The 15093-nt window shown below is 38.5% G+C and overlaps 3 protein-coding genes across 5 annotated transcripts; 1 reads left to right on the plus strand and 2 right to left on the minus strand.

Annotated features, from left to right (window-relative positions):
- Positions 1–692: 692 nt before the first annotated feature.
- LOC113753393 (DNA repair RAD52-like protein 2, chloroplastic) lies at positions 693–3989 on the minus strand. The gene is made up of 4 exons (XM_027297532.1): positions 3285–3989; positions 3029–3066; positions 2556–2647; positions 693–1041 (listed from the first exon to the last, which is right to left on the minus strand). The coding sequence occupies exons 1-4, from the start codon at positions 3743–3745 to the stop codon at positions 907–909; spliced, it is 726 nt and encodes a 241-aa protein (XP_027153333.1). The 5' UTR covers positions 3746–3989; the 3' UTR covers positions 693–906.
- Positions 3990–6151: 2162 nt separating this feature from the next.
- LOC113754419 (hsp70 nucleotide exchange factor FES1) lies at positions 6152–10890 on the minus strand. Of its 3 annotated transcripts, none has more exons than XM_027298828.1 (8): positions 10361–10890; positions 9039–9130; positions 8666–8816; positions 7559–7686; positions 7302–7460; positions 7008–7193; positions 6575–6778; positions 6152–6504 (listed from the first exon to the last, which is right to left on the minus strand). In XM_027298828.1, the coding sequence occupies exons 1-8, from the start codon at positions 10632–10634 to the stop codon at positions 6484–6486; spliced, it is 1215 nt and encodes a 404-aa protein (XP_027154629.1). In that variant the 5' UTR covers positions 10635–10890; the 3' UTR covers positions 6152–6483. The 3 variants fall into 3 exon arrangements, with proteins under 3 accessions (XP_027154629.1, XP_027154628.1, XP_027154630.1); XM_027298827.1 differs by having other exon boundaries at positions 8666–8825; XM_027298829.1 differs by lacking the exon at positions 6152–6504 and having other exon boundaries at positions 6640–6778; positions 7057–7193; positions 8666–8825.
- A 524-nt stretch (positions 10891–11414) lies between these two features.
- On the plus strand, positions 11415–11956 carry LOC113752707 (uncharacterized protein At4g04775-like). The gene is made up of 2 exons (XM_027296785.1): positions 11415–11534; positions 11633–11956. Exons 1-2 carry the CDS (start codon positions 11415–11417, stop codon positions 11954–11956), a joined length of 444 nt encoding a protein of 147 aa, XP_027152586.1.
- Positions 11957–15093: the final 3137 nt, after the last annotated feature.

Here is a 15093-nt window from a genome sequence, read left to right on the forward strand (position 1 = left end):
TCCGTTCCTGCAATTACAAAATAGAATACTTCCGCACCCGAGAGAGAGAACCGAAACCGTTACTGAAGGCTTCTGCTTTGCCCGGATTAAAACATGTCCAATTTCCTTATCCCAAGATAACCACCCGCTTTCAAGCACTGACATGCTTCTGCTGTTGTAGTTGCTGGAATGGAACTGACAAATAAGCTAATGCAACAATCTCAAAACAAATGCTTAGTACCCTAAGTGACCTTCGACATCCTAAATCCTGGTAACTAGGATACCTTTAACCTACTAACTCTTTGCATATGACATCCTAAATCCTGGTAACTAGGATACCTTTAACCTACTAACTCTTTGCATATGTGCCCTTTAGTTTACCAACCGTGATTTGACCATTCGGTGTAGGATTTCGAAGTTCACGTCTGCCCAGTTTACCATTTGAATTGTGAATCACCATCCAGGTTGCAAATACCATCACTACTTTTACCTCCACATTTGCGTGCTGTGACCTCACTATCAAAGCACCATATAAACACGTTTCTCCAAAACAACATATATAAACATGACAGATATATGCTATAATTTCAAGCTGATTAATTGCAATTGTTTCTACCAGGAAGCCTATTTAACTACATCTGCAATTACAGTTTTCCCTGCCTTTCCTATTTTATGAAGAAATGGCGAACTCACACAGGTGACGAGAGACAAGGTGAAAACAGGAAAGGGGAAGGGTACTATTATCTCCAAATTCAACATTCCCAAATTCACAACCACCACTTAGTCAATATAGAGCAATTCATAGCCACCCTGTGCCAATATCTCTATTGACGACACGAGGAAAAAGATATATGTGCCGTATTTCAAGATAAGATGTACAAACAACATTGAAACATGTTCTCAATAACAACTTCTGTGACTAGGCTATTAATCATGATAGAGATATAAGCCTAGTCCAAATCGAGCACATGCTCGGCAAAATGCGATTTCCTCTGCTGCAGCTACAAGATCTACAACCTGGCCATTGCTGGATGACACAGTCCCGGTTGATTCCCGGTGTGCCTGCACAAATTGTAGGAGGAAATATGCACTTCAAACAAAAATATTGGAGCAAAATAGTATATACTTACAACACATGCTAAAACAAATTTAGCAACCAAGATACAAAACTTCTCTCTGAAGTGTCTAAATCCAACCAATGGTCACAAGTACTCCACAGGCCAAGCTAACGTGTAGTAGCCTAGTTGGATAGCCAGGTTGGAAGGGTGGATGGGGGGTGGGGCGATTGCCCACCCTTAACCTCAGGGGGCTTGCACAGCAGGGAAAGTAATTAAATAGATACACAAAAGAGGATGGACATGGTCAACCATCATACTGAGCTTAACATGAACTGAACGCCTGAGACATCTAGGAGATCTTCTGAAATCCAGACAATTATTAACATCGAGGTGGCTATATGTACTACCACTATTAAGTTTTGGAAATCCTCTTGTATGCATTACAATAGGTTTCCATATCTTAGGAAGAAAAAAAATACTTCCCAACCCACTATAAGGGTGTTTTACACTGGAAAAGCCACATTGACTGTTCACTAGACTTTTTCAAATTGACATGTCAATGGATAGAAAATCCCCACTAGGTGATCAAAAACAGATTTCAGAACAAACATAGCCTTCTAAAGTGTTGCGCTTCCTCCTACACTAATCTAGCTAAAGACCTCGTATTCAGCATATTACAATAGAGCAACATATCTAGTTCTGCTATTGATGGGCAAACATTGTTTATGATGGCAAGGAGGCCACACATGGGCATATATATTATGAACTGCTCATAAAAACGTAGTAGCCAATTAGAGGATAACATCAATTGAGCCTTTCCAACATCGATCTATTCAGTTTGGGCACCTCAACATCAAAGTTCAGTCTAAGGCAGCCCCTCCTACCAACTCAGCCCACAACTTGACAACCAATTCAACACTTGGCATCATGTGTACTAATAAATTGGAATGATGGCACAAGAATAAAACATTTGTAAGCATTCCATGTATCCCAAGTGGAGAACCTGCAATTGTAATAAATGCAGTCTCACACTAGTTATCTGGCAGAAAACTTTTAAATTCAAATTCAGCTGAAAAGTTCTCTGCTGCATAATTTTGTTTCGATGCCTTCCAAGAGTAGATTTGATGGGAACATGCTAAATTGCTAGCTAAAATTGCAGAAATTGCTTGTGAAAGAGGCTAATTTGCAAAAGAATTTCGATATTTAAGAGGCAAAACAAAGATTCGTTTGCGCATCTAAACTGGTGCTTCCCATAACCATTCCTTGTTCTTAATGAGCTTTATGTACGGAAGCCCGCACTATGAACAGAAGCAAAGCTTTTTAAACTATAACCATTCTCGGACATCCATAACAACAGAAAGAGACAAGCAATTAGGGAAGTAGAACCTAAATCTATTAAGCTTTTAGCTATTCTGAATGAAAAACGAAGAAACCAAGTGATGCAATACATCTCTACTTGTGCAAGTTGATTGATGCCCTAGAAAGTGTACCACATCAAAGGGAAGGAACAAGCCATACCTCACCATCCGAACCTCGTATGGTGACACGGTAAACCACTGTAACACTTCCATTCTCAGAGAAAATAACGTCGCGTATTTCACCACACCAACCTGCAAAAGAAGTGAAGAAGTCCGTGATGGAAATGTAAGAGGTGAAAAGAAAAAAGAAAGGATAACTAATCTGCAGAACCATTGAAGAGCCAAGATATGAACCAAGCACAGACTAGAAAGGGCATTTGGTAAGCAAGAATTTCTTTTTTCTCACAACCATCGCAAAGACGAAATGTAAATGGGGACGATGAATGAAAAGAGAAATTATGGTGATAAAAAAGGAGAGCCGTACAACATAAGCACAAGGGTTCGAACTTCTCCGACCTTTAATTTAATAAAGAAAAAAGTGAAAGATAAATCAGTAGTGTAAGAAAAGCAAGAGATAAGGAAATTAATTGGCTACAGAAAGGGGAGGGACATAGTAGTGAAGTGAGACATTACCTGGGGCATAAAAGCTTAACATGCGGTTGGCATGGTACCTAGCAGCAAAGCAAAGAAACAGGAAGACACCATTTTTAATTAAAAGAAAAAAAAAAAACACTCGCATCAGTCAGACCGACAACGCAACGCAGTAGTATTCATATTCACTAATGACTTCATACTCGGAGTCAATTTATTGTTTTTATTTATTTAAGGGCAGGGAGGGAGTGGGAGACGACAAGACAATAAGCGCAGGTACAGGCACAGGCACACCAACCAGGGGATGAACGTGGGATAATGATCCCGATCCAGATGCGGAGCTGATTTGATGATGTTATCTGGAATTCTCTTGTTGAGGTCTCGGAGGATCTCGGCGAGCGGCCGAGTGATGCAGGAAGACTTGTCCAGCGGCACCACGTAATTGGAGGAGGAGGAGGATGAGGACGACGACGAAGGCGGACTCCCTTTCCTAGTATCGCCATCGTTGTTGTTTTTGGTGTTTTGCGCACTGCCGCTGCCGCTATTGATATTAGTTATTCCATCGCTGCCTCCACCGCCGGCGCTAATATTTCTACCGCGATCCGCAGCTGACACCCGCAGTGTTCTTCTATCGAGTATGATACAGCTGCTTCTGAAATGAAGCTGGCTCAGTGTCACACGTGTCCGATCCCGGCTGAACACCACAGGTAAGCAAACCTCCGACGACGGCGGTCCCGATGTTGTCCTCTGAATTAACATTGTCAGCTACTGGCGGCTAAACACTCCCTCTACCAAACTCTGCCCTTTTTCGCTTTTCCTTTTTCTTTCGTATTTTTACCCCCTCCCTTCCAAATTTAGCACACGAGGTTGGAGTAGTTGGTTGGTTACTGGTTAGTAGTCGTCCTGCACGTAGCAGAGCAAAGAGCCGGAAAGTCCAAAGTCCAAACCATCCCTTACCTACTCACCAAAGCCCGTTTGGACTCATTTGGGTTGTTGGGACTCTGGAATTGGGAGTTTCGAATTTTCTTCTTTTATTTTCGCTGTTGATTTTTTTTTTTTGTCAACTTCAAGAAATCTGACTATTGACTTTACAAACCTAAGTCCACAGTACACCTCAAAAGCCATGGTAACTAGTGAGGGTACTGAGGAGACTTATAAACCCAACACCCAAACCCTCCCAAGCGATGTGGGATAGAAACCCCACAGGGTGCCCCGCTGCTAAGACCTAACTAGACCCCAAGCCCCCCGTAACGGAGTTTTCTGTCTTTTTTGTCAACTTCAAGAAACCTGACTATTGACTTTACAAACCTAAGTCCACAGTACACCTCAAAAGCCATGGTAACTAGTGAGGGTACTGAGGAGACTTATAAACCCAACACCCAAACCCCACAGGAGACTTATTTTCGCTGTTGATTGAATTGGCTTGATTTGACTAATGGCAATGGGGTTGATTTGACTCTCGATTTGACTAATCGCCCTCCTCGAACTTCAACCCTAAGATCGCTTTGCTCACGTGAATTTTAAGTATTACACTTTATATCTCACGCTTAATTTGTTAAGGAAATTAAACTGAAGGTATATTTTGGATGACCAAATTACCTCAAGTTCATTCTTAATACATATAAATAATTGTAGTATGGTACGTGCTTATTTTGTCAACAGTTCCTAAGGCTGCATTTGGTTCTCTAAGGCTGCATTTTGTCAATAGTGTTGGTATTGAATTAGAATCACAATTCTGTGGAATTGTCATCCTATGAATTGAAATTTTAAAACCTCAGCATTCTTTTATTTGGTAAATGTATAGAATTGATTAGGAATTCAATTAAAATTCCAAATCTTTTGTTTGGACGGAACAAAATTCATTAAGAATTATAATTGCTTTACATATGGAATTTGCTTGCATAATAATTCCTTTTTTTGTGTAAGAATTCTTTTTCTGCTTTCAAAGAATTAAAATATTTTATGCCTTGTAAGTAAAAAGAATCCGTTTGGATTAGCTATTTTTTGGGGTGTTTTTGAAAAATTTTACTTTAGCAGAGTTTTTAGATTATATTTTGGGATATTTAAAAGTAGAAGAGTTTCTAGAATATATTTTGAGATATTTTTTAAAATTTTAAAAAAATTTAAACTAATTTTAAGATTATCTTTTAGAGTATTTTTTAAAAAATTTTATTGTATTTGAAAAACTAGTTTTTGAAAAACAGCTTATGACATTTGTTTCAATTATTCTAGCATTTACATGGGCTACCTCAGGCATTATTCAGTTAGATGACTTGAACAATTCAATTTAGTATTTCGCCATCTTTTAGCTTTTTAATTTTTATATTATGTGACTTTGTGTTCAAACAACCACTGTGTATAGACATTAACGTCATCTTAACAACAGTTTGAATGGAAAGTTTATCATTAACATTTAACTAGTCAATATAGAAAGTAAAGTGTATATATTTAAATTTTAGGGGTCAAAAGTGGTTACAAAGAATCAAGTTCAAGAGGACAAAGTGTAATTGGCCCTAATTAATATTCAAAAAAAAAAAAGGAGTTCAAAAGGAAAATTATGGCAAGAAAAGATTTAGACGAGCTTAGATTGGGAGTTTATAAGAGGAGAAAAGAGAAGAAACGATGAGGATAAGTTATAGAAGAAAAGGAAAAAATGATTTTCTTCTCAAGTTAATTGGAAATCTAGGAAAGAAAATAAATAATTTTGACACATTGCATTTTTATACACTGCCAGTGTATCATTTCCTTCACACTAATAAGTTTAGATCAATGCCATATAACATAAATTCAAAATTGATACTAGTATAAAAAAATCACTACATTGTTAGTGTACAAAAAAATTATTCTTATGATTTGATTTTTTAACATTTTGTGAATAAACTTTGCATTTTAAATACAATGATTAAGTGAAACTTTCCTTTCATTTCTTCACATTTTAAGGAGGAAAATTATTTAACCAATCTATCCCTCCATTTCCCCTTCTTTTCCCTCCAAATCTCGACTCCCAAACTAATCCTAAATGTCTCAGTATGTGTGTGTGTGAGAGAGAGAGAGAGAGCGGGGGAGGAATAGCATGCTGAATTACAGTCAATCCTTTCCTTCTTTCGAACCATTACTACTTTACTAGATATACTTTTGTCAATATACCAAAAATTAGACTAGAGATTCATTTTCAATAATATTTTCATCATTTCAACTACGTTATCATTATACAAGAACTGACAAAATAATTTCACTTGTCACGTTCATACAAATTATACTGTATAACCAAAAAGCATGGGATGAAAGAGTGAAAGCCTGGGACGGAGGAAAGAAAAAGGCTCATGAGCGCACTTGGACTCAATTCAGCTCCATGATTCTTTAGGATCAATTTTGATCCTAAAAATTGCACCCTGCCATGTTGACAAATAACCTGATGTACACAAACAGATTGAAGATGACCTCAACATTGTAAATCCATGTTTGCTGCACTTCTTGGTCGGATGCCACACTGTGAATCATGTAGGAAATTGTGTATCCTGCCAATCATCTCAATATTTCAGCAGCAATAAAGGATATATATACCATATATAATGTTCTCTTGCTTACTTTATTAAGCTTTCCAATGAAAATCCGTTCTACTTCGCCACGGAGAGTTTCAACATCCTTTGCATACTCGCTATCATTCTCTTCCATTACTAACTGCTGTAATTGCTGCCTCATCTTCTCCAAGGCTGCATCTAACCCACAAAACTCTTTGAAAACTAATGCTTCTGTCCGCAATTGTAAAAGGTTCTTGACTGCATAGAGTGCCTGTTATTGCATTATTATATTCAGCAAAGAGGAATCGCGTACAGAATACTTGCCAATCAGTAAAATGGCATCCAAAGAATGGTACACGAGATCCTTCCTTTTTAATTTGAAATATTTTTCATACTTAGTCCAAAAATTGAGCATTTCAGAGAATATGTGGAAAGTTTATATTAAACATGCACAGCATGAACCCCTGTTCTAGATTTCAATGGCCATGCTAAAGAGACACCTTTTCCTGGAGATCAAGGTCCACTGATGCAAGTAGATCAACCACAGACCTCAAAAAGAAACGATTGTGGAAGAAAAGGGGCTCTGGATTACTCCCATTTTCTAGCTGACACTCAGCCAGGTCAGCCACGAGTAGAACAGACTTCTTCTGTATTCTTATGTCAATGCTTGAGTTGCTCAGGATATCCTGAAAGAATGAACCATTGTAAACAGTGATATTCACACTAATAACTGTAAACAGGGCAGAAATGATTATTTGACGGAACTGCCATATTACATTTAACTATATGATCACCTGAATCATCAACTCGCCAGCTTCAGCATAGAAAAGTTCTTGCCCAACGAAATTATTTCTGATTAAAGCTGAAACAGCAAATAATGCTTTTATGGCTTCCTCAACAAACTCAGATCTTGCCATCTTGATCAGCTTTGCCAGAGCATCAAGTTCCAGTACCTGCGATCCTCATTGTTCAGATGATGTTTCTTGTAAGGAAAATTGTAAAATGCGCAAGAATTCCAATCAAAGACATATTATTTAAAAAATAAAAATACCTGCTTTTGAACAACAGGGTTATTTTGACAGGCTTTGCCAAGAATGAGTGCAGAAGCAGTCCTGACTTCTTGCTCGGGGTGATTTAGTTGTTTTATAACTATAATGAGACCACCAAGTTTGTGCAATTCTGAAAAGAAATGTTTATATCTTATAGACCTACCAATAGAGAGAAACGCTACTTGAAAATTCCCAAAAGAAAAGTGGAAGGCTGTACTTTGTGCCTCCACAATTATAGCTTTCTTCCAGAACAAGCTACAAGCTCTTTGGCTTATTATATCCAGCAGAAAAATACAGGAAGCAGTAGCAGCACATAATTTACGAGATACAGAACTATGGAAAGTGCTATCATGTGAGAAATTCTATTGATGGATCACCAATTATGTACAATAGAACAATTCAAGATATCTCAATGGAAAACCCACAAGAGCAAATCATCGTCACAAAAAAAATTCGATCTACATAAGCATCATGTTATCTGAAGTTTTGGAACTAAATTCAGCTAGACTGCACCCACCATCAACAAGTTTTGGAAAGGAGAGACCATTCGCTAAAAGTTATCATCCACGGTACCTTATTAAAATACTGATTGAAATGACAAAAAGAAAAACTTCACACAATGAATGCATCCTCTTCATGACAAAACAGTGGTCACAATTAGAACTTCTTTTAGATAACAGGAAAGAAGGATGCTTTCTTATCTTTAAGAGATTACATGAATAAAATATGAATATGTAGAATTTGCTTTATCAAATGTTACCTCAAACGAGTGGGACAAAGAACTCATGGTTTAAGCCTCAAACAGACTATCACAGTTCACAACAGTTACTTTGGCTCTTTCAGCACATAATGTCCTGTTATTTCAATCAGCGAATGACAAGAAGCTCATCTTCCAGCTATTTGACAAAGTCGGGAGCATTTCTACTATTGCTAGGTGAAAGAATGTTAACAAAATGTACAACTAAGGACTATATGCATGGAGTATGGAGAACAGTAGCTCAACAAAATTATATCTTCAGATCAAATGAAACAGCTGAATACACAAATTGGAAGCAGCTAAAGTATATTTCATTTGTTGCTCAAGCGTTAGCAATAAAAATTGTACAAACCATTTGCATTATCTATTGGCTCCACAAGTGTTGAAAGCTCCTCTAGTGCACGAAGACGATCCTCTGATGGTAAAGACGAATTCTTTAAATCATCTATTGCAATCCTCATCAGTTGTGCATCTGAAGGCATCTTTAACTTCTCCATCAGTTCCTGACAAGCCTAAAATCTTGTTATATATTAAAGGATAAGAAGAATGCACAAGTGGCAGACTTTTAAGGACAAAAAGGAAAACATTACTGGAAAGGATATACAACAGAAAAGGACAGCCAAAACAGTTAAAAAGGAGCATAAACTAGATGCCCCGACCAAATGCATTCAATGGTATGTTGTACTTTCAGCCTATAGATGAAACCACAAGTTAATCACTCTGACCTTTATCTCCATATGGCGTTTCTTTAGCTCATCAGGAGACAAGCGTTGGACATCTTTCACGGCTTCTTTCAACTTAGAAGGATCGGAATGCCCTGAGACAAAAGCAGCGGCTGAGGAAAAGGAAATAGAATACACCATTGAACTAACAGGTTGAAGCCCAAAAATCAAGACAAACAGTGAAATCTTATCCCAATACAAGCCTCACGGTCAAGTACAAGAGTCCCGTTTGTGGATTTACTTTAGTTTAGGTAGGCATCACATTCCCAAAAGGCAGATTTCCATCTCTTTTTCAATAAACTCACTGCATTTTTATCTTTGGTTACCTCTTCCTCCAAACCTTATCATCAGTTTGACTTTGAAACAGTATTTCACAAAACTTATGCACATAGCCATGCATGCATAGCAACCATTCTAAAGCATGCTATAATTCCAAATGCTTGTAGAAGCTCATATCTCATTCATCCATGTTCATAGGATCTTCCATCACATGACCACACTGCCAACACAGTTATACAAAGATTACAGCACATTACTAATACAAGATGGTCATTTCCTTGCATGTCAATCCCAAAATTTAGATTTAGAAGGTCAAAGGGAACGTACATAATAGAATAAGGAGGGGAGCAAATACAATCTAGAATCATGCCAAGGCAGAGGTGAATCTCAAATTCAAATTTTAGATATTTCTTCTCACATAGTAGCAGCCTCCCCGTAGATGTACACTCCATCACCTTTTATAGAGAAGATTTACAAATAGAAATGTTGATTTACTTGACAGTTATCAAGAGTTTTCATGGGGAAAAAAAATTAACCGATATAGGTATCATCGCTTTAGCCCTACGTAATAGACTATAGACATAAAATCTTGAGCACGTGAATTAAAAATTTAAAGCTTAAAAGCCTTGAAATGATGCTGCCATATTCGTTGTCAGCGATAATGTGCATAAAGAAATTTTCGTGACAGCAATTATATGGATCCACAAATCCCAATGCACCTAATGTGCAACACAGACTGAAAGAGGGCATATAAAGAGAAGGAAAAAGTTGACATCTGAGGCAGAGGCTGAGGCCGGAAAGATAAAACTAGTTAATTGGAATCGGAGCTCAATCAAGTAGGCACCAGCGAGGGCTAACAAGCAGTTAGGACTACGACAATTCATAAAGTAATAAAAGCTCATCAGAGTTTAAGCTTCAGTTGCAGACAAAGATAAGGGAAATGATTATTTTTAAGAAAAACTAGTAACAACTAACAAGGGAGGGGAGCACAGGGGAAAAAAAAAGGGTTAGGAGGAAAATAAACTAAACTACTCAAGTAGTCGAACCTATTGCCCACTGCAACATTCCGTCGAGGGAAGAGAAACCACCGGCGTCAAAATCACGGTGGTTCTCGTCATCATCATCCCAGAGCAAAGAGGAATCCCCGGCGGCGTCGGCTTTTGCAACGAGATCTCCCTCCTCTTTTGCGGTAGACCAATACAGGCCTGTGGACGCCGACTTGTTTAGACCATCCGCCGAAGCCCTTGCAGCAAAAATGCTCAATGCTAATGCTGCTGCTGCTGCTGCTGCTATTGTTGTGAACGCTATCATCAATCGCATTTTAGGCGGCAGTGAATAGTGATAGGGGCTCTACCTTGTCCTTTTTCTTTCAGACGTCTCTACCTTCCTTTATTTTGCAGCTTTTATATCGAACTGCAAATTTAACAAAACAATATACTACTTTTTATTAATAATAATAGGATGAGAAGACGAAGGGTCCGAACAGAACGGAGCTCCCGGCACCCAGTCAACTACTTCTGAGGTTTCAGATGGGTTGTGAATTGGGAATTATGGGGACTGCGGCGTCAACCGAAGGCGAAACCGAAAGTGCCGGATTTGCAAGCGGTCATACATTAATAATTATTACCACTTTATTAGTTAGCGTAATGGTGACGAGAGCCAAATGTATTTAAACTTTTAATTATTAATTAGAACGAATTGCGCGAAATGTCACTAAACTATTTCAAAGTGCCGGTTCTGGTCACTAAACTTTTTTATTAGCGCGAAATGTCACTGAACTAGTAAATCTGTACCGTTTTGGTCACTCCGTGTATTTGTGGCATCAAGAGAGACGGAAATCAACTTTTTGAGGGGCAAATTCGTCTGCACAGTCTTTTCCTTGAAACTCTCCACCATAAATCACTCTAAAGCTTCAGACAACTCGTAAGTTCAATTAGGAAGTGCAAACCCTTATCCTGTAATAGATTTCTTCTGCAAATATGGAGTAGGAGGGACAATATACGAAGTTGCAATTTGCTGGGAATGTGTTGAAGCTTCATTGGAGGAATACCTAAGAAAAGAACTCCGACTTGCAATTTGCTGGGAATGTGTTGAAGCTTCATGAGAGGAAAAGGCAAGGAAACAACTCCGACCTGCTCTTGTGGCAGTAAAACCAATTTGAAGACTTCATGGACTGATAGGAACCCGGCAAGGAGATATGTTGAATGTGCTAATGGCAAGGTAAGTGTGTGAAGATATAGGAAATTCGTTAAATTAGGTTAATGTTTAATTGTTTAGACATTTATCGGCTAAAAAGAATTTGGATAATTTTTTTGTAGGTTGATGGCTGTGGTTATTGGAATTGGTATGATGAAGAAATGTGTGAGCGTTCGAAACAAGTCATACCCGGTCTTTTAAGAAGAATAAATAGGGTGGAAACCGAGAATGAAACTTTGCGGCAACAAATTCTCAAGTTGCAAAAGAAAGCTGAGAAAATGGAGGATAAAGTAAAAAATCTGAAGGAGAAGCTTGGAAGAAAGAATGTGAAAAAAATGGTCATTGTTCTTTTTGTTATAGCCTGGACAATTGTTAATGCATCAATGTGGATTTGGGGGCCTAACAAGGGACAGAAGTTTGGAAGGCTGCAAATTGATGGCTACTAGAGTATTGTTGTACTTCAAATCCTAAACCAGTGTTGTCAAATGTTTTAATACACAGCTCGTTGTTGTTGAGGTTGTAGTGTTTTTATATACACCTCATTTTGGTTGGTGTTGTTTACACCATGGATGTTTGAAATTGTAATTTATGAATAAAAGACTGAAGTATTAGTTCCAACATATGGGTGGTGCAAAAGAAAAGTAGCTCACAAATGCAGAAAACATAAAGCCAAATACAACAAAAGAGATAATTATCACTATCATTCCAAACAGCTGCTTTACAAAAGAGATAATTGTCACTGTCATTCCAAACAACTGCCAACAAAGTTAGCCATGTTTCACATATAAATAATCTGGAATTGTCCTAGACATAGAATACATCCAAACAAAAGCTATGCAAACAAGTCCTTTAATCTGATCTTCCACTTCCACTTCTACTGCTCCTTGATGTTCCAGCCCATCTACCAATCTTGAATGGAGGCTCTTTGCCCAAGTACTCATAGTTGGTGTTGATCCTTATCTTGTCAATTTCAGACAGCTTTCTCTTTGAATGGAGAGACTGTTTGTTGGCCGCTGTAGTAGATTGGTCGGTATCATTGACAGGCCTAACTCTCCTCACCTGTACACAAGTACAATAAATATTAACAATAGCTATTTACCATAGTAAAATTAAAAATAAAATTAGAAATAAATTTTTGCACCTACAGGTGTCTTAGTCTTTCTAATCTGCTACTTTTTCGTACTACTAGTGGCAGCTTGTGCATTACGTTCAGCATGTAAACCAGTGTCATTATGGGAAGTAGTTTGCTCTTCAGCTCCATGTGGCTGAGAATTGACACAACTTGAAGAATATCCTTGAACTTCCACATGAGCAAAATCAGGCTCCTGAGAATTAGCTCCATGTGTTGTGCTTGAGCCATTGTTGGTGCCTTTTGACTTTCTAGCATGTTTAGGAGCTGGAGCAGGTTGACTGCAGCCTTCACCTCCATTATTTTCTGGAACACTTTTGCAGGTAGCAGCATTGTGGCCTGCCTGACCACATCTTCTACAGTGCATGATCACATGCTTTTTTAATTTTTGCACATTATTCGTTCCCACATGAACACCACTTCTATTTTCAGAACTACCTTTTCTTCTTGCTTTCTTGGGCCTACCAGGTTGGACACATGCAAGTGGAGGATCTAATATGGGAATATCACTCTGAGGCCATAGAGACTTTCCACTAATTGGATATAGTACATTCTCATATATTTGAAAGAATAGATCTCTACTATAACACTGATCGGCATAGTCATTTGGGTTCCTACCAATTTTTAAAATGGCAGAAATTGCATGGCAGCAGGGGAGCCCACTAATTTGCCACAACCTGCATGTACAGGTTCTGTCTCTTAAGTACACAGCAAATTGTTCCCCCTTAGGTCCCCTAACCTGATATCCCTCCTTCCCATTTGATATTGGCTTCCACTTTCTAGAAAACTTTTCCCTCTCCTCAATCAAAGCCTTTATTGCTGGTCCCACAGGACCACTACATTTTCTCATCCAATATACCCTATTTGATATCCTTTCCATTATGAATTGTCTAATCCACTCAACCATCCCAATCACTGGCAACTCTCTAGCATTTAATATATGAGAATTAAATGTCTCTGATAAATTATTAACCAGCATGTCAGATTTCACGTGAAGTGGAAAAAAAGCCTTACACCAGTGATGAGGTGGTGCAGCTCTCTTGACCCACGCGTGAGCTTGCTGGTCATATGCTCTAAGCTCTTCCAAAGCTGCCTCATAGAACTCCACTGTTGATGCTGCTGCAATGCTCCAGAATTTTTCTTTAAGCACTTCACCAGGGTGCTTTTTCTTGAAATTTCTGTACATATGCTGTACACAATATCTATGGCCAGCTTCTGGTAATAACTCCAGCAGTGCACTATCAAGACCCTATAAAAGAGTTCTAAGTTTAGTCACTTGCAAAAATTATCCTATACAATACATGCTATAAGGATAAAGAACAGTACTCCTAACCTTCTGTTGGTCTGAAATAAAAGTGTATTCACTGCTAGTTGCTGGTATTTCTAGATCACCAATCAGTAAACTCAAAAACCAAAGCCATTGTTCCCGAGCCTCCTTCTCAACAACTGCCCAAGCTAATGGCCACCAGCCACTATTTGGATCTGCCCCAATAGCAATCAACAACTGCCCTGGATATGCCCCCTTAGTGTGACAGCCATCAAGAGCAATAAGGGGCCTACATCCCTCTCTAAATCCCTTTTTCATTGGTCCCAAACAGCAGTAAAATCTCATGAATCTGGGATTACTTTCAGGATCAGCTCTTGGTGAATACTTGATGTCTATGGTGGTGTCAGGGTGAGTTTTTTGTAGTTCTGCTGCATACCTCCCAACATCAATATACTGCTGAGATGCTGACCCTTTGATAGCAGCCTTAGCCATTGCAAGTGCTTTGTAACCTTTGTTTCTTGTGATCTCGCAACTATATTGCTCATCTATACTCTGTAACAATTGCCTAACAGGCATGTTCATGTTGGATCTAACAGACTCTTCAAACTTGTCTGCTACCCAATTGGATGTCATGTTTTTGTTTCTCCAAGCATGGCTGCAATTGGTGTGGACATCGTAAATTGTTTTAACTACAAAGTCTTCAGTACCCAAAGCAGGAACGTGGCTAGCATAAATGTACCACTTACACGGATCTGCACATTTAGCTCTCATTCTTGTTTTGTCACTTGTATACATATATACAGGTCTTCCACTTATAATTGCATAATTTCTGAGAGCATCTCTGAACTGTTTTTTGGTTCCAAATTTTTGCCCAACATGAAAATGGGGATCTGTTCCATCTCTGCTAGCATTGAAACTAGTGTATCTCACAGGAACATCTTCATCTTCTGAATCTGGATCACTATTTAATTCCCCTTCCACAATATCATCCAATAGTGGGTTGTGTTCCGCTCTATTTTCAAATGCTTCAGCTTCAGTTTCAGGACCAGCTTCTGTTTCAGCTTCAGTTGCTGCACCTTCTCTATTTTCACATGCTTCAGCTTCAGTTGCTGCCCCAGTTTCTGTTACAGGTTCAGTTGCTGCACCTTCATTTGTTGCACCTTCACCTACTGCACCTCCATTTGATG

The sequence above is a fragment of the Coffea eugenioides genome, chromosome 11 (genome assembly GCF_003713205.1).
Source record: "Coffea eugenioides isolate CCC68of chromosome 11, Ceug_1.0, whole genome shotgun sequence".
Classification (NCBI taxonomy): domain Eukaryota; kingdom Viridiplantae; phylum Streptophyta; class Magnoliopsida; order Gentianales; family Rubiaceae; genus Coffea; species Coffea eugenioides.

Coding starts and splice junctions, on each gene's coding strand:
- LOC113753393 (XM_027297532.1), bottom strand. CDS start 3,745: ATGTTAATTCAGAGGACAACATCGGGACCGCCGTCGTCGGAGGTTTGC. Junction 3,067..3,284: donor TATCCCACGTTCATCCCCTG/GTTGGTGTGCCT, acceptor CTTTGCTGCTAG/GTACCATGCCAACCGCATGT. Junction 2,648..3,028: donor GTTAAGCTTTTATGCCCCAG/GTAATGTCTCAC, acceptor CTTCTTTTGCAG/GTTGGTGTGGTGAAATACGC.
- LOC113754419 (XM_027298827.1), bottom strand. CDS start 10,634: ATGCGATTGATGATAGCGTTCACAACAATAGCAGCAGCAGCAGCAGCA. Junction 9,131..10,360: donor AATGTTGCAGTGGGCAATAG/GTTCGACTACTT, acceptor CTTTTGTCTCAG/GGCATTCCGATCCTTCTAAG. Junction 6,779..7,007: donor ACCTTGATCTCCAGGAAAAG/GTGTCTCTTTAG, acceptor ATGCAATAACAG/GCACTCTATGCAGTCAAGAA.
- LOC113752707 (XM_027296785.1), top strand. CDS start 11,415: ATGAGAGGAAAAGGCAAGGAAACAACTCCGACCTGCTCTTGTGGCAGT. Junction 11,535..11,632: donor TTGAATGTGCTAATGGCAAG/GTAAGTGTGTGA, acceptor ATTTTTTTGTAG/GTTGATGGCTGTGGTTATTG.